General features: G+C 30.7%; 2 protein-coding genes across 2 annotated transcripts; both read right to left on the bottom strand.

Moving 5' to 3' along the window:
• Window positions 1–13,848: 13,848 nt before the first annotated feature.
• LOC111215020 (Werner Syndrome-like exonuclease) lies at window positions 13,849–16,149 on the bottom strand. Its single transcript, XM_048778347.1, has 6 exons — window positions 15,872–16,149; window positions 15,531–15,701; window positions 14,751–14,881; window positions 14,511–14,672; window positions 14,324–14,434; window positions 13,849–14,176 (listed from the first exon to the last, which is right to left on the bottom strand). The coding sequence occupies exons 1-6, from the start codon at window positions 16,083–16,085 to the stop codon at window positions 14,138–14,140; spliced, it is 828 nt and encodes a 275-aa protein (XP_048634304.1). The 5' UTR covers window positions 16,086–16,149; the 3' UTR covers window positions 13,849–14,137.
• A 4,039-nt stretch (window positions 16,150–20,188) lies between these two features.
• LOC106378382 (serine hydroxymethyltransferase 4) lies at window positions 20,189–22,578 on the bottom strand. The gene is made up of 4 exons (XM_022711485.2): window positions 21,757–22,578; window positions 20,950–21,340; window positions 20,740–20,841; window positions 20,189–20,657 (listed from the first exon to the last, which is right to left on the bottom strand). Exons 1-4 carry the CDS (start codon window positions 22,432–22,434, stop codon window positions 20,413–20,415), a joined length of 1,416 nt encoding a protein of 471 aa, XP_022567206.2. The 5' UTR covers window positions 22,435–22,578; the 3' UTR covers window positions 20,189–20,412.
• Between the last annotated feature and the right edge of the window lie 641 nt (window positions 22,579–23,219).

Raw genomic sequence — 23,219 nt, 5'->3', positions numbered from 1 at the left:
CTTCAAGAACGTCAATCACAGAGACATTCTCACTTCTCACAACAACCAATATATGTATGTCCCTAGTCGCATTACGAGTTCTTCTATCAGGATAATGCATAAGTCCCGTTCAAGGTTTTACTAATTACAGGTTCGGGTTCGGTTCGGTTCCTTCTGGATACGGTTCGGATCAGATTGTAACCAATATTTGAAATCGTCCAAAAATATATTTTTCAAACCTCAAAAATTGACAAAAATATTTCAAAATATAGAAAGTATTCACAACTCTAATTAAAAATTAATTAAATTAACTAAATTATATTCATTGCAACAAATAAAACAAACTACAAAAATATTTTGAATACTCTAAAATATCTAAATCACCTTACCATATATAACAACATCAACATATCTAACTAATTTCGGATATCTTCGGATCCTAATTTGGATTTCGGTTCGGTTCGGGTTATAACCAAACTCCAAAGTACTAAGTTCATAAGTCCCGTTCGGATATTTTTGTATAACAGTTCGGATCCGGTTTCGGATTTCCGTTTCAGGTTTAGGTAGGTATTTCGGGTTGGGGTAAAAACGCCATGCCTAGTTTATAATATATTGATTTAAGAGAAATTTTCAATTCTACCATAAGTTTGATACCACTTTTCAAATTTATCGTTAATGAATAATTATTTTCATAAATACCCTAAATTTGTGATAAAATAACACTAAGCTATTTTTTCTAAATATTTATAAAACATTTATAAACCCAACCGCAACCCCTTAATACAAAATCCTAAACAATAATCAATAAAGCGTAAACCCAAATGTTATATTCTTGATTGAGGATATTTTTGAAAATTGGTACTTAACTTGTGGTATTTTAGACAATTTCTCTTGATTTAATAATTGAAGTAGGATAAGATTCGCGCTTTGTGCGGATTAAGATATATTATTAATATATTAAATATATTGTATTGACAAATTTAAGATTTATATATGATCGAATTGTTTTTATATGTATACAATTTTTTATTGTTTATATTATCATCTATATCTTGGGCCGATACATTTGAATATTTTCTTTTACTAACTTATCAGTAAATAAAATTTATATATTTTCGGTTTTGAAGTTACATTAATTTTCAGAATATCAGATTTTTACTTTCTTTTTGACAATATAAGATGGAAAATTAAAATATTAAAAAGACAATTACAAATTGGATTATGCTTATAATTTGAAGTATAGTTTGGTTATGGACCACATTAAGACAACATAAAATTTTGCAGCCCGACTATTATTATACTTAAGACCCAAATATAGAAAGATGATAGTATTATTTGCTTGCAATTGATACTTTATATAGGATGAAAGTTAGGTTAACGTGATTATATCATTAACTACTACTAACAGTCATTACTAATGTTTTGCCTAGACTATGAAAAACAATTATTTATGTGCCAAAACATTTTCTTAATCTTCAGTATAAATTTCATAAATTTAAGTTCTAAAGATTGTGTTGCAAGGAAAAATATTTAATATAAATGGCTGTTTGGTAATAACAAAACAATTTAATTTATGTATTACTCTTTATATAAATATTTGTAGGCGAGAAAGGCCTAAGAACAGAACAATATTCTTCTTCTTTTTTCTTTTATTAACAATTTTTTTTTGAATAGATGCGTCTCTTTGCTATTAATTTAAAATATCAACAATTAAAAAAAAAACATTACTTTCTGATTTATAGCAAAAGCTTGCAATATTTAGGCCATAATATATAGAAAACTTTGATTTAAATTGATGTCCAAGTAATACGGACTAAGAGTATATCTTACACTTTTTAAAAAAAAATTATGTTGGATCACAATATGAATCAACCCTGAGACATTTAAATAAAGTCCCATTTAATAAGATTGATGAACATTAATTTAACTAGATCGCTGAGTATTAAGTTTATCATATCATATACATTTATGTTTGGGTTAATATAAGTTTTCCTAACAATTGGATTTTGGATTTATTGATTTTTCAATTGATTTTTATGTTGCTATGTAAGACAAATTGACATCATAATTAAGTGACACCTAAGCACGATTCTTTTTTAATTAATACAAATATAAGATTATAACTTTTTAAATGTTTCTCTATTAATATATATGGATTTTTTTCTGTGTTTATGTGTCAAACTAAGCCTAGCTTGGATTTTAATGTGCATGTTCAATGCACACTAAAAAAAAGTGTCCGTTCAAAATTTGTCACCTTCATCAATCTATTTGACATGTCAAGCTCAGATATGAGGTAGACATGTCAAGCTCAGATATGAAGTAGACATGTCAAGCTCAAATTCTGAAGTAGACATGTCAAGCTCAGATATGAATGAACATGTTTATATGACTCCATATATGGGATCAAATTCTAGTTTGGCCCACAGGGAATTATAAAATTAGTGATTTAGCGATTTAAACATTTTTAAGTTTTAATTAGAAGAATGTGGTACTTTAAGTTTTATTTGGTAAACTAGGCTAGCAGTGTCAATTCGGGCTGGCACGGCACAGTCGGCTCAAACCCGCTAAGCCCATAAATATTCGAGTCTGGCCTGACCAGAAAATATTTTAAATCCTTATAGGGCTATAGGACTTTTAGATTTTTCGAAAAATAATTTGTCATTGTCACTTTTTCGTTTAAATACATGTAAATTTTCGTAAAAAATTAGTTTCAACTTTTTTTTAATATAAAATTAGTTTAAACTTCTTTTAATATAAAATTAGTTTAAATTTTTCAAAATTGTTTAACTCATTTGTATGCTTTAAAAGCATATTATAAGCAAATCAAATTTAATAAAATTTAAATAATCAAATATAAATTAAAACTAAATATATAAGAGTTATGATAAACAGGGTCAAATGTTTCATATTTTGTATTTTGAAAAAAAACATGTTGTATATATATATATATATAAAGAAGGTACATTTGCAAAACTTAAAATGTGACACTTGTATTGATCAATAAGATGCATTTACAACTTTCATATTTGTTTTACAAGAGTTTGAATTAAAAATGTTAAAATAATTAGGCAATATTAATAACTGTTTTGATTACAAGAATGATAATATTTAAACTAAAATAAAAATTTCTGGTTTTCTGGTCAATCCTTACTCAAACAGGTTTAGGTCCAAACTATCCAAAAAGGCCAAATGGGCTTACTCCGAAAAATCTAATTTTTTTCGGATTTACAAAACTAAGCCTAAACTCGATAATTTTTAAGACTAAGCGGGTTCGGACTTCGGGCTTAGGTCCTAATTGACTTGTTGAAACTAGGCAATCTATGATAAAAGAAAATTTCAATCAATTTTTGGCATTTTTACCCACGTAACTTATAAATTTGTCCACCAAAACTTCAAACTTTTGGCCATTATCTTTTGTGGGCCCAAAGCAGTTTTGCCCACAAAAACTTGGGTATTGTTTACATTTGCACGCTTTCAAACCGCGTTTGACGTGCACGGGAAAGTTGAAGTTTGAAAGCAAGTTTATGTTGGAAATTTAACAAATGAGCTTCTAAAATATGGCTTTGATACGACATTTACAAACACATAGCAGGTACAACCACAAAGAAGTATTTTTGGGTAAGGTATTTAAGGATAAACAAGACAAATATGCTTTATAATACAAAGGAGGATCTTTATATTATTAAGAACACTCAAAGATATTACAGATGACTCAAAAAACTCTTAAAAACTCAACTCTCTTAACTCATTTTGCTTGGATTAGCCTTTCAAATCTCATTTGAATATAATTACAAAAGTATTATAGCATAAAAACTAATTAGATTTGTTTGTTTCTAAACCAACTATTCAAGAAACAAAATAATAACAGATTAATCAATGGGAAAGGAATATTAACAAACTTAACATTATTTCCTACTCCTATAATCGTTAATGATATATATATATTTTTAAAAATTGTGTATGGATAACTTAATAACTTCCTTAAAAAATGAATATGATTTCACAATAACTTAGACAGCACCGTATAATCTAAACTATTAAAACAGTAGTATAAATAGAAAATACCCCTTAGTTTTCCTCAATATTTACAAGTGAATGCCATTGGCATTAAACACAATTAAAAAACAATTACTTAACCAGAACATTATGATTCCAATTTCCTACATATCGTTTGACCCGAATTCATAGAACATAAAACATCTTATTAAATTGTTATGTAACCATAGTTCATCTCTTCGTCTACTAAATCAAATTAGTCAATAGAGACACTCCTACATAGCTTTTCATAATTTTACATAAACCAAAAATTCCATTGTGATAATACCTTGGTTAAGCTTGGTCTGCAGAAGCAAAACCACCATATTAGATAGTTGCAAGTCAATGTCATTGCCAAGTCAATAAGGCCTGAAAATATCAGTATTTAGATCATAATTTATATCAATATAAATCAATATTATGTAATTTAACATCCACTCAAAAAAATACGATATTATCGTTTGAATTATCTAATTCAAAATCATTTCTAATATTTTTAAATGATTTTATAAAGCCGTAATCAAAACTAAAGTGACGAAAATTAACTGCACAAAATCAAAACTAATAAATTATTTTTTTTTCCTAAACTCAATAATCAACCAAAACAGTTTCCTATTTCAACGAGGTGATCATAACAAAAAGGCTATCAATTAACTAACAAAATCAGAATATCTAAACTTGCCCATCACGTTTTGCTCATCTTTAAAAACGAATATTCTGGTTATTATGATGATTCAATATTGAAAAAAAAAGAGTGTTTAGTAAATAATTCAAAACCGTGTATTCTCTTTTCAATTCGTTCCAATCACAACTAACAAAATATTTTCTATATTTTTCCTATTTTACCTACTATTACGGAAGCCAACTATATATACCTCATCTCTATTGCGTCAAAAATAGCTAGATTTGCAGATGGGTTTAGTTAAAGTCTTAGAGAAATAAAAAGTCGTGGGTCATTTATTTACTTTTTAAAAATTATCTTAGCCATTTAATCTGGAAGCTTATGTTAATAGGCTTATTCTAATGTATACAATGGCCCATTTATTTACTTATAAATGATTTTACTAATATGATCTATTAATATGTTAATTGAACCTCTATGGATTAGACTAATATATATATATATATATATACTAAAATGGATTCACAATAGCGAAATTATATGAAAAATAAAATAAGAGCTTCACCATTATAAAATATAATATATAATGTGTTTATATATATGTTCCTATATACTGTTTTAATTTTTATTCCAAATTTTTACAATGTACAAATACATGCATATCAATGTTTTAAAACCAGACCGGAAGCCGAACCGAATATTTATTTAGACCACAGTTCAAAAAGTAAAATAGTAAATATGATACATAATTAATTATATATAAATATCAAATATAAAACACTATAAATACAAACTATTTTTTGTTCATATAGTTGGTTTATAGAATTGTGATAGTTTTAATATTTTTTATTAAATTCAATAACTTTGAGATCCAATATGACTCATGGTCAAACCAATGACTAGATCCAACTCGATTACGTGACATCAGTTCAAGGTCGAACATGGACCAACCACCAGATCGGTCTGATTTTAAAAAGACTAATTCATATAAACAAACAACTAAAAGAATTTGTTATATGGACATTTAAAATTATAACGTATAAACAATAAAAATGGTATGTATAGACATGTCAAATAAAATATATATGTAATATAGTAAATATTATATATCTATAGTATTAAAATGTATATAAATTATTTATTTTTATAAAAAATGACACCTGCACGGACGCGCGGGTCAAATGCTAGTATTTATTACAAGCTGAGATATATATTATATATATTATTAAGAATATATCGATCTATAAAATTAGTTAATACTATTAAACCATAAACACAATTTTGAATCCAACTTACTTATGGGTGAAATATTTTAAAACATTACACAATAACATATTTTTACTTAACACATTAATTTGCATGGATACTTTGGTACATCTGGAAAGTTAGGAATAATAAAGTTTTTAGTAATTTGTATATGGACCCTATGGATACGCTTCAACTGGCTGAAACAGAATCGACATTGTGGGCGGAGGCACAAATAGCAAATGATCAGAGGATGACAACATCAATAATAGATCCGATATTGCCGTCGATACCAGGCAGATGGCGTTTTACATATGGCTCATGGAAAGAGGGTGTTAGTTTCTCAGGACAAGGTTGGCTTATTACTTTGGAAGGTTTTGATGGTTTATTGGGGGCGAGGAATGTCAGGGCTAGTCTTTCGCCTCTTCATACGGAAATAGAAGCGCTACTCTGGGCAATGGAATGCATGAGGAATTTACGTCAATTTCAGGTTACGTTTGCAACGGATTATTCTCAATTGGTGAAGATGGTTTCGGAACCAGAAGAATGGCCAGCTTTTGCAAATTATTTAGAAGACATCACGATCCTTACGATCCTGAAGGAGAGCTTCATAAGAGCATACATTATCTATGTACCACAGACGCAAAATTCAAAGGCGGATAGTCTGGCACGTAGTGCTAGGAAGCAATCGTCTTTTATCATTCACATGGATTCAGCTCACCTGGTTTGGTTCACAGAGTCAATATGAGTTTGTAATGTTGATGACAAAAAAAAAATATATGTAACACATTAATATTAATAAATAAACATTCTAAGATATAGCATAATGAAATAATAATGTCTCCGTTTCATTTTAATTGTCGTGGTAAAGTAGTTTCAAAATAAAAGTCATTTTAGAATCTTATTGCAAAATTTATTATTTATAAATATATAGGTAATGATACTTTTTTTTGAAAATATACAAAATTAAATATATTTATTTATTTGTGTGCACAGATCTAAAAACATATATATATCATGGCTAAAAATTGATAAAATTTATGGTATATCAGTACTTCTCCCTCTGCTGGATATCAGTTGCAAAGAGCTCATTAAATGATGAGCAGAAACATGGATTAAAAGAGTCCCAATTCAAAACCATTCTGCAAATGGAGAATCATACATTTTCAGGCACTTTTTTACCTTACCTATTGACACTGCATATGAAAACAAAGAGGATGTGTGATTTTTGGAGGATATTTGCAGTAAAACCAATCAGATATGCCATTGAGGATTTTGCCCTAGTTACTGGTTTGAATTGCAAGCCAGGAAGGCAGACCTCTCTAGTAGCTGGGAACATAAAGGAGAATAGAAAAATAGCAGAGCAGGATGACGACATAATGGACTTCTTGTTCTCTACTGCGGAGACAGCGACAATGCAATCCATTATTGACAAGCTAAAAAGCTGAGAAGTCATACCCTTTTCAAGTTTTTAGATTAGGTCTTATAATACTAGTTGAAAAGATTATTTGTCCAACTAGTGATAAGGCTAATATTCCTCTCAGGCGCGAGGTATTGGGGATGTTGGGTGATGAAGAAGAGTTTTTGAACCACCCATGGGGACGAGAATCTTTTCTCTGCTACCTCGCGCCTGACAGGGTGAGAAAAGATTCTCGTCGCCATGGGTGGTTCAGAAACTCTTCTTCATCACCAACCCCACTACCTCGCGCCTGACAGGAATCTTAGCCGGATCACTAGTTGGATAAATAATCCCTTCAACTAGTATTATAAGACCTAGTCTAAAAACTTGAGAAGGTCTGACTTTCCTGGTTTTTAGCTTGTCAATAATGGATTGCATTGCTGCTGCCTCTGCAATAGAGAACAAGGAGTCCCAGATGTTGTCATCCTGCTCTGATATTTTTCTTTTCTCCTCTATGTTCCCAGCTACTGGAGAGGTCTGCCTTCTTGGCTTGCAATTGAAACCAGTAACTAGGGCAAAATCCTGAATGGCTTATCTGATTGGTTTAACTGCAAATATCCTTTAAAAATCACACATCCTCTTTGTTTTCAGCTGCAGTGTCCATAGGTAACGTAGAAAAGTGCCTGAAAATGTATGATTCTTTATTTGCAGAATGGTTTTGAATTGGGACCTTCTAGTCACTGTTTCTACTCATCATTTAATGAGTTATTTATAACTGATATCCAGAATAGGGAGAAATACTCATTTAGTTTCCTCTTTTTCACTACATGTCCAAGATCAAAGAACCGCTCTGGGAATACATATTCATCCATCCTGAAAAATGAGATCACTTTCAGTCCCAATGGATATCTAAATCAACCTTATTGAGAATTCTAACTTGTAAATCATACATAAATGAGTGTCCAAACAGATTCAGATGATGGAATAGACAACACAATGTATATAAGAAGGTGACAAAAGAAAATTTAAGCTAGAAAAATTATCTAATTAACCCACACGAGCAAAAACGAACAAACATATTCCTTGTGACTAAAAATCGAAGACATCAATGAAACCAATCAGAAGTAGCTTGCTTGCTTGCTTGCTTCAATTCACACTCAACTACCATCTAATCCTCAATTCTTACCTTCGAAGTTCTAGAATCGAAGCATATAGCTTGACTAAAAGACTGAGCTATGATTCAAAACAAAACCGAATCATCTCATCCAATTCAATGTACACGCTTTTTTAGGATTAAAGAATAGCCAACAAATTCACAATCATATAGAATAGCCGAATTTCGGCTATAGATTCAAAAAATTCTATAAACTCACACTAATATAAAATTAGCCCGACGAATGTCAACTAATCCCATATATATTATTTGAGAAGCATTACAACATTTTTTTGTAGCCACATGTCATCACTAGAATGATTCTTAGAATCCTTAGAGAAATAAGTTGGTCCATCTAAATATATAATAAACATTTTTATTAAACTAACCATAAATACATTATTAATGTGCTTCATTATTTCCATAAATAAAATTACGGAATTACCTAATATGGCTAAAGTATATATGACAATGAATGATTTTGAATAATAAAGATTTGATAAAAATAAGTGTGTCTTATATTATACTTGTTTAATTTAAACTATTAAAATAAATTAAACAACCATAGTAACTATTTAATAAAAATTAAAAGTTTTCTTTATATGTTATATTTTGACTTTTTAAAAACGAGTATAAATTACTAAAACCTTTAAAAGTTTCACATTCAAATTTTGTGATCTATGGTTTAAAAATTTTGTTATGACATGATACAAATAATTAAAAAATCATATAAGTTGAAAGTCTCATTTAATAAGTATTAAACATAAATATATATATATATATATGTATATATATATATATATCATTTTTAATTAAATTATATGTCATATAAGAAAATACATAAATATCTTAATTTTGAAAGTACTCTGAACAATTTTTTTTGATAAAAAATTTGAAAATATATTGACAACTTAATTTTTAAAAATATTATAAATTACTTAAACTATTAAATTATATAAAATAATTTATATATATAACATTCATCCCGCGCAAGGCGCGGCTCTTAACCTAATATAATAGAAAAATGCTGCAGACTAACCTTGATATCAACTGCAATCATCAATTCCGGAAATGCCTCTTGTAATTGTCAATTCCGTCAACGAATCTAGCAATCGTCATTTCTTGAAACGCTTTAGTTTCCTCTCATTCCGCCCTAATTTATAATAATTGTTAATTTCTGGGTGGTTACCAGTAATTTTTGAAAACCAATGCAATTTCTCAAACTCTAGATAGCAAAAAAAAACCAATTAACAACATAGAAAACAAAAATAAAAAACATAAATGTGGTTTCAAGAACTAGCCTCTGAACTCGATTGTGGCACCAATGAACCCAATACCAATTTTCGCAGCCTCTTGTTCGGATGTTTTTAGTGTTAAAAAGAACTCTTTGCATTCAAAAATTTGTCCCGAAGCTGTAACTTTAGATCTAAAACTAAGAGCACGAGGTGGTCCTTCTTCTTGAGTGGTGTACACTGGTAGATAGATATTTCGTTTATGGATGTATGGTTGGAGTTGACTCTTGTATGCATGGTCCATCTATAATCTAAAGTTAGAGAAAGTACCAAAACCTTTTAGATCATAGAAAACAAATTATGAAGGCAAAGCGTGACTTCAGTTATTTGGGTCGGGTCGGTTCGGATAACTTTGGTTAATTCGGTTAATTTTAGGTCATTTTGTTATTTCAATTTAGTTAGGTTCGGGTGATTCATGTTTTTTTATATAAACTGGTACAATTCGGTTTAATTTGGTCTAAAGTGCTTAAAAATACTACTTTAAATGATTAAAAATACAAAGGCTAATATTTAAAACAGTGGCTAATTTGGTCTAAAGTGGTTAAAAATACTACTTTAAATTATTAAAAATACAAAAGCTAATTTGGTCTAAAGTGGTTAAAAATACTACTTTAAATGATTAAAAATACTACTTTAAATGATTAAAAATACAAAGGCTAATCCTGTTTAATTTTGTCTAAGCATGAGTCAATTTTTTTTTTGAAATCAAAACAATTACTCAGGTTAATATTTAAAACAGTGTTTGTCATGTTCCATACAATTATGCATAAGTCTACGATATGAATTTAAGAATTCATAGATTTGTAATGTGCCGATAATATGAGAATAACTAATACAAAGACAGCACCAATAGTTTTCATGTATAACTTTGATAAAGCAATTCAACCAGTGCCGGCTTTAAGGATGTGCAGACAGTGCATTTGTACCGGATCCCGTCCTATTAATTATTTTTTCCTTTGCATTTTAGAGTCCAAAATTTCTGAAAATTTGTAAAATAGGGCCAAAAATTTCACAAATATAATTAATACACCACATTTTGTTTATGTTTATATATTGCACAAGGCCCAAACAACTTTTGAGCCGGGCCTGAATTCAACACATGCAGAACACATACATGTAAAAGAAAAAACTACCGTCAGTGATAACCCTTAGGGAATCATTATAAAACGTGATTTTACTCACCTCGATGTGAGCCGAAGGAATCGGAGACAAGACGGTGTTAGGTCTTTGGGATATTAGCACATCAACACAAAATAAATTGATGAAAAAGGATTAAGTCTTGGGATCAGATATCGAAACTGAGAAGATCGATTAGGATTTTTTTCCTCTCTGTCTACGACTTCTTTCTGTTGTGTTGCATTGGTGTGTTTTTACAAAAGAAAATGTTCTCCTTTTATAAGAGGAGAACTAGATATTAACCCGCACATCCGTACGGATATATTTATATTTTTAAATTAATATTTAAAATATAAAATATGTTATAAAGATATATATCTAATATCAATTTTATGTATATTTTGTTTTATATAAAAATTTAAATTGATAATTTAAAAAGAATTGAGTTATACTATTTAATTTCAAAATTAGCTACTGGAATATATTAAATATGGTCTACATTATATATGATAAACAGTTAAATGATAATTACCTAATGATAATATATTTATTTTTTCTTAGAAATGTTATTTTTCAGATGTATATTGTTTTTGTTAGGAGAATATTATATATGGGTAATTTTAGGATGTTTAGTTAAATTTCTAATGAATGGTCTAACATAAACTTGTATATGGTAGATAAAAAATTGGATTCTATTTTAATAGAGTAGATACAAAAGTAGTAACTTGTATGAATTTACTACAAGATTATGTTACTTGTTTGAAATGTAACTTGTAGAATATGTTAACCTGATAGACATCCATTAATTCTTTCATACCAAGATTATTTTTTATCTATAGAGCTTTGGTTTTAGTTCTATAGTTTGAAAAATTAATTTATAGTTATATCGCAATAGAAATATATACATGACTGGTTCTTGAGAATCTTTCGCTCTTTTGCATAATACAAGCATCAATTGCCTGATGATATCTAATATGTTGTTTTATTGTAACTAGATTTTTTAACCGCGCTACGCGCGGATAAGATATTATATGTATTTCTTAATTCTAAAAAATTAATGTATAATATTGTATTACATTATTTAAAAAATATAAAATAAGATTACATAAGATAAATATATTTTTTAAAATTTTCTTTGTGGAAATCATTATGTTGTTTGATTGTTGTACTTGATTCACATGTTTGCATAATTATTTGTGATGGATGAATAACTATATTTTTATTATCAGTAAATAATATATATTTATTATATAATATAAGAAAAATGAAATTATTTACTTTTTAAACATATAATATTCGAAGGAGACATTTTTACAGTTATCAATCTTCTTAACAATCAAGAAATAAATCTGAATATCAAAATAATATCTCATACGATCTCTTTGTGGAATAACTATTCTGAAAAAAATGAATTTAGACATCAAAAATGACTGGAAATGATGTGCAGATGTGTTATCTAAGTCAGCTTTACAAAGTACTGTTATATATATCATTTAAGTCCATCCTTTCTTAAACATCTTGAAATAACTGATGCTAATTAATAATAAAATTTTGGCTGGCAAAAAAATCAAATTTGTCTAGTTATCGCTTAAATATTTTATTAATATTGTCTAAGAAGCTTTCAATTGATATCATAGTTTAATTTTTATTAGTTTTTTTGTATTTAAGATTTTTTTCCGTAATAAGCTTATATTTCTTTCACATAATATATATTTGTCATAAAAATTACCATCAAATCAGTTTTACTTATTTATTATTTTGTTTTTAATGAAAATATACTTTTTAAATAATTTAATTTAAAATAAAATTATATATTAATTTGTTGTATTCTAACAATTTGATTGATTTAATTAATTTGCTTTGGTGGATAACTTAAAAAGTTTTCATATGAATCGGGGAAAGCAAGCTTATGTTGTTATATTATATTTATTTGTGTATATGAAATCTATATATAATGCTAGTGTAATAAAGAAAGAACATTATTTTTTGTAACTTCAAAAAGTTATATTATTACAATTTGAAATTATTCAAAATTGAATAAAATGGTAATTAAATAAATCTAATTGTTTTTTATCTTGTTTAGTTGGATTCTCATGAAAAGAAATCGATAGGTTAAACAAATGTTTCAAAATTTGTTGTGTTATTGTTTGGTCTATAAATTACAAAATTTATTGAATTGATATACTTAATTATTGCACCCTTAAATAATATTTTATTAAGACATTAGAGAACTATGTTTTGAGTTGTTTTATCAAAATTGTACAAAAATCTATGCTTTTTCATATTTGTCACGAAAATTTATATGTTAAACTTACTTTTACAAAAATTTTAGCTTTGTCACGAAAACAAAAATCTATGTTTTTTCATATTTGTCAATGTTCTCACACTTTCAAAGAATATATTAGCTTAGCCACTTACTTATTTTTTTTCACAAAACAAAGTATCGGAGTCTTGAAAGTTGAATCCATATTATTGTAAATGTACATAAGAGTTTGTGATTACATATTTAGTGATTTTTGTATATGTGTCCAAGAAAGTTTCAATGGCTTAGTGGTATTTGCCTTATATTAATGGCATACTAACCCGGGCCGGGTTCGATCATTTTTTTTGCATTGTTTTTTCATTTTTTACGAAAAAATAAATGAGATGACGTGGCAACTTCGGACTCTCTGATTGGACGATTTTTTGTGCCTACGTGGACACTCTAAGAGGAGCTTATATCCCCCTTTTAGTATAGTTTACGAAAAAATAAATGAGATAACGTGGCAACTTCGTACTCTCTGATTGGACGATTTTTTGTGCTTACGTGGATACTCTAAGAGGAGCTTATATCCCCTTTTAGTATAGTATATAGATGTCGTTAAGAATTCTCTTTGGTTCTTATCATAACTTCGGTTTTCAATTTTCATGACAAGACATCATCGCTCTGGTAATGCTTTTCATGTAATTGTAATGTCTGTTTTTGTTTCCTTCTTGTGGTTCAACTCTTACATATTTGTGTTTCCCGTTTTGCTTAAATAAGTTTCTAAGATTTATTTATAAGAACATAAAAAGAGTGTGGAAGAGCTTTTCAAATCTTTACATTGTACTCCAAGTCTGAATCAAAAAGCTCACCACAAAGCCCCTGGTTTCTCGATTGTTCCAGGACCTTATACTTTATTTTATACCGAAGAAACATTTAAACCGAGCATGAGTTACGACCAAAGTGGTTTGCAACTAGACACAATGTTCAAATGTTATTTTGCAAATCCGTAAGACTGCATCTAGTGGTTAACCTTTAAGGTTCGTCGTCCACGTTATGATCCATCCACAGCATCAGGAAGGTCCTTTAGCACCTGAGAAAATGTAAAACTCTCTATGTTAGCTTCTTACTCATCAATTACAATCTCAGACAAGCAACAGTACTATAGTTAGACCGATGTGTAACTTTTGCGTTAAGGTCTTTGCATAAGAAAAGATGGTTTTTCTTTGATGTTACGTACGTGGTAAAGATGCCATGAAGCATAAGCATCGGTTGCTGCATACTGTAACTGCTCCTTTGACAGAGGACGCACCTCCCAGTTTCCGAGCCTGATTCGATTCGGCTTAAGGAGCTGCAGAGTAGTCCCAAAGTTGTTAAGAGAAGCGTAAGATCAAGCTTTTTACAATCAACAAAAGCCCATGTGGTACCTCTTTGCAAACAAGTGTCTCAGTTAGTGACGCAAGGCTCCATTTTTTCAAACCTCCGCCAATTTTTTTGTTGGCTAAATCAGAAAGATCTTCGACATCTTTGATGGACACTCCATGGTCATGGAATAGCTTCACAGAGTCACCGTCGATTCCAATACCTACCTACATATATGCATCAGAGCGTGAGCATACATGGCGTGCAACATGAACAAATTGATCACTTCAAAATATTGAACAAACCTTTACGAGAGATGAATCCTCAATAAGATGTTGGAGACTCTGTGGGATTCCAGAGTGTATAATTTGCATTACATCACAATAACTATTATCTACACATATCTGCACAACTGCAGCCTTCCCTGGGAGAACACCTGAAAGAATTCCATATTTTCGCTAATCATCAGTAATTAGATCACGAGAACTTCTCTCAGCAAACACTAAAGAGTTCATGAAAATGTCCCATTATTTACACTATAACGGACCCCAATAAAATCTTCAAACGTGAGATGAAGCATCCGTGGTTGAGTTTTCAAAGTACAATAATCTATTGTATTGTCAACCCAAAGATAGTCTTGTATACAAAGTGCAGGCCAACAGATAAGAAGCTTACAGTTTCACAAAGCACTATCATTACAACATAGATAAGCAGAATAATATAAGAGCTCTGTAGCGTATAATATGCAGGAAGCAATGAGATTGGAGACTACTAAAAACAGCACAAGTGAGCCATCTACACTTTCTTCAGATAAATCAAGAAAGAAGACAGCAAGCATAATGTAGTGTTTCAAAAAAAAAGGACAACAGCCATAAGCTGTTTATGATCTAAAGAGAAGAGAACATACGCATCCATAGAGATAAAATGCATTTGATTGAACATTGCATACTATAAAACTGAAACTCTAACAGATAAATCAAAAGAGTAGAGACCAAGATATGACCCTAATGGCATGAACTAAGAAGTGTTTTCAAAAATAAGATACAAATAAGTCTGAGAATTTGGCATGAAATTAGCATAAATACCTTTTCTAAAACTGGGTCTCCACTCAATATCAAAGCCAATAAAAGCTCTCCCAGAATGATCTTTCTTGGTATCGAGAACCTTAAGAAGCTGCATTGCTCGCCTATCAACCTCACTAGCAGTCTTGCTATACAAAATCCTACCTCCAAACCTCATCGCTGGAAAATTCTTAGCTGCAATTAGCATAAGGTGGTTAAGTTGTTTTGCTACCCCCAATCATGATGAAATGATTCTTAGTTTATATACATATTTTTAGCGTAAAAGATCAGAGAAATTTCTAAAGCAACGAGACCGGGAGATTCGAAAGTCAAAACTAACGGAGAACGATCCATAGAGAGATTACCTCTGCAACGAGAGAGTGGAAATCGCTTCGAGGGTGTGGGAGAAGTGATGGAACGAGGCAATTGGCGCCGGATCTGATTTGGATTTGAGTTCGCAGGCCGTACGGTCGAAGAAGAAGAAGACGACGATTGGGAGAGATGGGAAGCCTCTATGGCCTCGATTGCGAGAAGATCCTCCTCTGTAAACTCCTCTTCGTCTCCCCAACTTGACGACATTATTTTGTTTTGAGGGAGAAAAAATTTGGGTCGAATTATATTACTTTGGAGGGAGGGATATGAATTGAATTTCGGACTCTTTGGAAATTTTCTAGCTCTATAAAATTGTGTTTTTATTTTCGCTTTTGTTTCACTAATAAGTATAAGTTTTGTTTTTTTATTCTTCTTTTTTAAAATTTTCGGTGAATTACATAAGGGGCAATTGTCAATAATAGCATATTTTAAAGTTTATGTCTCAAAAATGACATTAGAAGGAGAAAGTCACAAAAATGACATTTATTAAAAGGTAAAATATCCCTAATACCATTTGTTTAAAATTAAATAAACAAACGAAACAAATAAAAATAAATAAAATAAAAATAAAAAAATGAAAAAAAAGAATTTTTTTTTATAGTTTCAGATTATATGTTTTCAGATTCGAAATTTTTATAATTTTTTTTTGAATTTTTTTTTCGAAATTTTTTTTATTTTTTTCAAATTTTCTTTTTATAGTTTAAAAATAATTTTTGAAACTTTTTTTAAAATTTTTATTTTTTATTTTAATATTTATTTTTTATAAAATTTTAAACCCTAATTCCAAAACCCCACCCCTAAACTCTAAACCCTAAAGTTTGTATTAATTAACCCAAGGAGTATAAGTGTATATTTACCTCTTTAATGAAACTTATTTTGTGATTTTTAGCCTTGAGTACTACTTTAGGAACAAAAACTTGGTTTGGTGCTATCCTAGTCTTTTTCTCTTACATAAGGGTCAATTTAAAAAGTTGAACATCCGTAACAATTAGTTCCACTTCAAATACATATCTAAGAATTAATTTTTTTGTAGAAAATCACTGGTATGCTCTATTCACATGTTAGTGTTCAAATCTAATATATCAAACTGTTATAGAATATAAGTGCAGACTCGAAATATAAATGTATATCTAGTATATATTCACTAGTTCGATCTAAAAATTATCTAATTCTAGAACAAGAAAACAAATTATTTATTTTATTAACCTACGCTTTTGAGATTTAGTTACTTAAGAGTATGCCGATAAAAAAAAAAAATATATATATATATATATATATTCTACTTTACCATTCTAGTATATGTCAACTATGTATAACCTAAGAACTATTTGATTTATTAAATGATAAACCAAAAAACTTATAATAGATAGTTCAAATCTCTCATTCTTACAATTATAATAGCCCGATAGAATATTAGCGAAAAACAAATATTAAACAAACTTAAAAAGAGGTGATTGAAATCTTGTCGTGATATTTCATTAAAAGATTTATAATAATAAAAATCAAGACTAAATTATTTAATTTGAATAAAATAATATATATATAGTGCTTCACATATTAAAAATCACTTCGATTTGAAGAAGTGTATTTATGGATTGTCAGGATCAAACAACATAGTACAGACCACCTATTTAACAAATAATTTGTATACATAAAAGAGTATACATTAGAGTAAGCAAATAAATCAAAACCAATACATTTTTTTTTACATCAAACGGTTGATCTATTACTCAAGCTTGAGGTGGTCTGGGGAACCAAACCAGAATAGAACAACCAATGTAATACAAGTCCCTATGAAAGGATTTCGCTATTTTAGCTAATGAATCAGACGATACATTCTCAGATCGAGGAATAAAAACTATTGAGAAATCTGGAAATCTGTTCTTCAGCTTCTGCAGCTCATCTAATTTAGTTGAAAAGTTAGGTCATGCTCCTGGATCTTGAATCATCGAGACTAGATCCTTACAGTCAATGCCAAAAGTCTGACATGTCGATAGCTGAAGCATGCACTACATCGTCCATAATAGGGCCTCGAGCTCTGAGTGAAGTGGTGAAATTCTTCGACGCTGGTTTCCTGCTTCTAATAGTTGAGTTGCTCCTCCTGAGGTTTTCCATGTCCATCCATAACCACTGTAGAGTGCGTCATGTGTCCATGATCAATCTATCATGCATCTCTCAGAGTTTATTATATGTTAAGAGTTTTGTGTAACTACATGCTCCTCTTGTTTGATGTTTGCTTCGAACCAAGCATGACATTCTGATTCAGCATGTCAGACAGTTTCCAACGGATCCCTGTATATTCCTCTGAATAGTTTATCATCCTTCGCTTTTCAAATATACCACACAATCCAAGGATATGGGTCCTTATCCAGCTCGTGATCTTCTATATCGCTATTTCTCCAAAAAAGGTAGTCTATGTTCGCATAGTGGCTCGCGCTGGGGAACATCGATGGTGCATTTGGGGTTACTGCATGTGTCCATGGTTTTGGTTTTGGTAAATAAATCAAAACAATCATTTTTATTTATTTTATATGTTGTATAATTAAAATTTAGTGATATTGACACATATATATATAGTATATTTTAATGTAAATATTTATCATTGACACTTTCTACTCATATGATTTTATTAACATATGTATATTTGTTGTAACAAAATTTAAACCTAAACCATTAATCACAAAACTTTTAATCTGAGATTTTTTAATACAAATTTCAAAAATTAAAATATTAAGATCTCAATAATTTTTCAATGCAAATTTTGAAATTAACATTTTTATATATTTTAATATAGTATATAATTTAATTTAAATAAATTTAATATATATATATATATTAATGGGATTTCATATTCATGCGATTTACGATCATTTGTATTTTGTTTGAACAAAACAAAAGTTAAGTCGTTGATCACAAAATTTCCAGCGAAAAACTTTTACCATTTTTAATAATTTATAGATATTTAAAAAATTCAAAATGTAACATATAAAAAAATCTAAATTTTTTATTGTATGCCTAATGTGATTTTTTAATTTTTTAATAAATATAAAATTAAGCAAAAAAAGAGAGAAAATATAAAAAATGTTATTAAATATATATTATTCATAATCATTAATTGTCATATATATATTAATTATATTAGATAATTATATTATTCATAATATTAGATAATTATGTAGCTTTTATTTAAATAAATAATTAAAATTATTCTTTTGTACATTGTCATTACACGTAGCTACAAAAACATATTGCAATGCTCTATGAATATTGAGAGACTATTGTAAAAAAAATCTATCACTAATGAATGCTACTTGTTCCCTCATCCGGATAAAAAATCTATAAATATATTTTTATTAATAATTTCTAACATTATATAAATAATTTTAAAATTTTGATAAATTTATTCTGTAAACAACGATAAATAATTTAAAAATCATATTAGTAGATATGTTTGGATGTTGTTATATTTAAAATAATTATTGTATAATTATATTCGAATACAATTCATCAAGTAGAGTATAAAACTATTATAATTATCTTATATAAAAATTCGTTCATTATATTTTATAGTTTATAAATATTAAAAGTAATAAATAAAATATTATTAATCTTTCTATAATTTCGAGAATTAGTTGCTATAAATTGTTATTTGTAATATTCTTTAGATTATATGGCAAGTGATGTTAAATGTTTTTAGACTTACCTTATATTTTTAGATCTAATTTAAATAAATAAAAAATTAAAAACAATCGACCAATCAAATTATAACAATTTTTTGAAATTTCACCTATGAACGACACGTCACCAGAAATCATTAAAGTGACTTCTCATTTAATATATAAGGAAATTATGTAGCTTTTATTTGATGAAATAATTGAAATTATAAACCAGTGGTGGTAGTCCAGTGGCGCTTGAGGGATTAAACCCAATACGGCGAACCCTGGTTCGAATCCCGCTGGCCACACAGATATGGACTATTGCTTTCGACTCATTTGAATGCCCAGAAGAGGGTCTATCCGTGGGCTGTACCTCCATCCGGGATTAGGTCTGTTTCTTTAATAGACCCGGATTAATCCTTCTTTTTCAAAGAAAAAAATAATTGAAATTATTGTTTTGTACATTGTCATTACACGTAGGCACGTAGCTATAAAAACATGTTACAATGCTCTATGGATATCGAGAGACTATTGTAAAAAAAATCTATCACTAATGAATGCTACTTGTTCCCTCATCCGGATAAAAAATCTATAAGCATTTTGACACACCAATTTTAAAGCAGACAAACACACAATTCTAAGTTGAATCATCAGTAAGAGAAACTCGCTTGATATTATTAAAAAGTCAACAAAATACAACAATTTCAATAGAGAAAATAAAAACATTCAAGAAGAAATTACTCAAAAAAAAACTTTTTTGTTTTTTACTGTTTGTTTCTTCATCTCTTCGCCTTGTGAACTCCAATCAGGCGGCCCTACAAAAGCATATTATATATAGAGATAACAGAAGATTACTCTTTGATAGAGAGAGGAAATCTCTAATCCTTGTACTTCATCGCAGACATGAGAAATCCAGGCATCTCATAGGAGGCTGAGAACTTCTCGACATCAGCCTTGAGCTCCTCGATCTCTTTGTTGTTCACCAAACCCTTGTTAAAGTCCTTCAACAGTTTACCATGCTCCTTCTGGATGTTCAATGTCAGCGTCACTGATCGGCTCAAGAACTCTCCTATCATCTCAAAGTCCTTCTCCACCAATCCCCTTGATGTCATGGCAGGAGTACCTACAAAAAACATTATTTAGATATATTTTCAAAGTCCAGCAAGGGAGATTCAGGAACATTTCGATCAATCTCACTCTCTTACCGATTCTTACACCTCCAGGAGCAAGAGCACTGCTATCTCCAAAGACAGCATTCTTGTTCAAAGTAATGTTGCACAGATCGCAAAGCTTCTCAACCTTGTTACCTGACAAAAGCACAGTTACAAAAAAAATTATCAGGACTAGTTCAAAGGTCGCTCTTTATTATCCGTGTAACATATTGTCTCAAAGGTCGCTCTTTATTATTTACTTACCGGTCAATCCAAGAGGGCGAAGATCCCAAAGAACAAGGTGGTTCTCAGTTCCACCGGTTACAATACTGTATCCCTTACCCATCAGGTAGTTTGCAAGGGCAACAGCATTGGCTTTCACCTGTTTCGCATAGACCTTGAAACCAGGAGTATTAGCCTGCTTCAACGCAACAGCTAGAGCGCCGATCTGGTGGTTGTGAGGACCACCTTGAAGCGCAGGGAACACAGCAAAGTTGATTTTGTCCTCAAAGTCATAGACTGCACCCTCGGGTTGTCCCTTCTTTGGTGGTTTTGGGCCCTTCCTGTAGAAGATCATACCAGCCCTTGGACCCCTCAAACTCTTGTGGGTTGTGGTTGTCACAACGTCACAGTACTCAAAGGGGTTTGCAGCTTCCTGTGAACATAAATTAAAAAAAAAAATCTCAATCAGTTCTCTGGTTAACCGCACAAAACTCAATCTTGCAACTAACATTAGAGTAGTCACAGCACTTAATCAGACTTATAAGTTCCCATGGTACGTTCACTTACGCATGCGTAAAACTGTTTAGAACTACAAGCACAAACAAAAATCAAAACTTTATCTTCGAGAGTGAAATGAGATACGATTTGTTCTTTGGAACAATCTCATTTGATAATACACCCTGAAAACACTAGATTTGATGCACGAATGCAAACAGATATGAGATATGTGTAATTGATTCAGATTCAGAGTTCTACAAATCCAGATCTTCCCTCTTGCCCTCTCAAAACACTAAACAAAACCCAGATCTGACAAACTGAAAACACACAACAAGAGAGTAGGTAATATACCTGAGCAGCAACGAGGCCACTGATGTGAGCCATGTCACAGAGCAAGAGAGCTCCAACCTTATCAGCAACAGCTCTCAATCTAGCGTAATCCCAATCCCTAGGGTAGGCACTACCACCACAGATGAGCAACTTAGGCCTGAAGTCCATGGCCTTCTCCTCAAGCTTATCGTAATCAATGTAACCAGTGGTGAAGTTGACCTTATACGGAAGGCTCTCAAAGTAGATCGAAGTAGCGGAGATCTTCTTCCCACCGGACGTATAGTATCCATGCGTGAGATGACCACCTGAAGGTAGATCGAGGCCCATGATACGATCGTGAGGCTGAAGCAAGGCGGTGTAGGCGGCGAAATTGGCCGGAGATCCGGAGTAGGGCTGGACATTGACGCCCCAGGATGCGGAATCGAGGCGGAAGGCTTCGAGAGCGCGGGACTGGCAGAGATTCTCGATCTGGTCGATGAACTCGTTGCCTCCGTAGTAACGGTTACCAGGCATGCCTTCGGAGTATTTGTTGGTGAGTGCGCTTCCGAGAGCTTCGATGACGGCGAAGGAAGTGAAGTTCTCGGAGGCGATGAGTTCGATTCCGCGGCATTGACGACGCTTCTCCTTCTCGATGAGATCGTGGATCTCTGGATCGACGGTGACGAGGGGGGTGTTTCCCCAGGCTGAGACTGGATCCATCTCGGGAGATCTGGGAAATGGAGAGAGAGAGAGAGAGATCTGAGATGGGATAGTGGAGAAGTGGAAGGAAGGCGGTTGGGTTTAAAAGCGGAGAAGAAGTAGTGCTATAATTACGGATTTGACCCTCTTTTCTAAATTTGGTGTTAGGTGTGTGTGGTAGTAGGAATATCGGGTGCGCTTTTACTATTTTGCCTTCTTTTTTTTAGTGGTCAAATTATTTTGCCTTTTTACCAAACAAATTTCTCTTTACCCACAAGTAGTGCTATATCTAAAAGATTGTTTTAGGTAACTCTTCTCTCACTATTTTCTTATTTGCAGTTTAAAAAAAAAACTGAGACTCTCTCTCATCACATCTTCTCTCTCTATTCCCTTTCCACCAACGTCCGACGGCACTCGAAAGCACCACAAAAACTATCTATCCAGAGCACTACATGTAATAGATAGTCTAGCCGCAAATATTACTGAACGTCAAAAACCAAAATAAGAAGAAAAACACTAAAGTGTTATCCTAAAGAGACATTAAATACACATTTAGTAAACAAACATATTCCCATGAAATATATATAGTTGGTATGCTCTTATCTAAACCTTTTTGCAGCAGCTGTGCATAACACGAAGTAGTTGAAGTAGTAGGACTTTGAGGAAATTTTCTACTATTTTTTATTAACAGAACATGTTTTTTTTGTGAGCAACAATTAATAAAACAAGTTAAAAAAATTAATGTACTGGAAAAATTGAAGCAGAACATGGGCCATGAGGAGGGGAAGGTGAGTAGGTGGTTTTGT

Source organism: Brassica napus, chromosome A4, assembly GCF_020379485.1.
Source record: "Brassica napus cultivar Da-Ae chromosome A4, Da-Ae, whole genome shotgun sequence".
Lineage (NCBI taxonomy): Eukaryota > Viridiplantae > Streptophyta > Magnoliopsida > Brassicales > Brassicaceae > Brassica > Brassica napus.
This window is presented reverse-complemented; position numbering and strand designations above follow the sequence as displayed.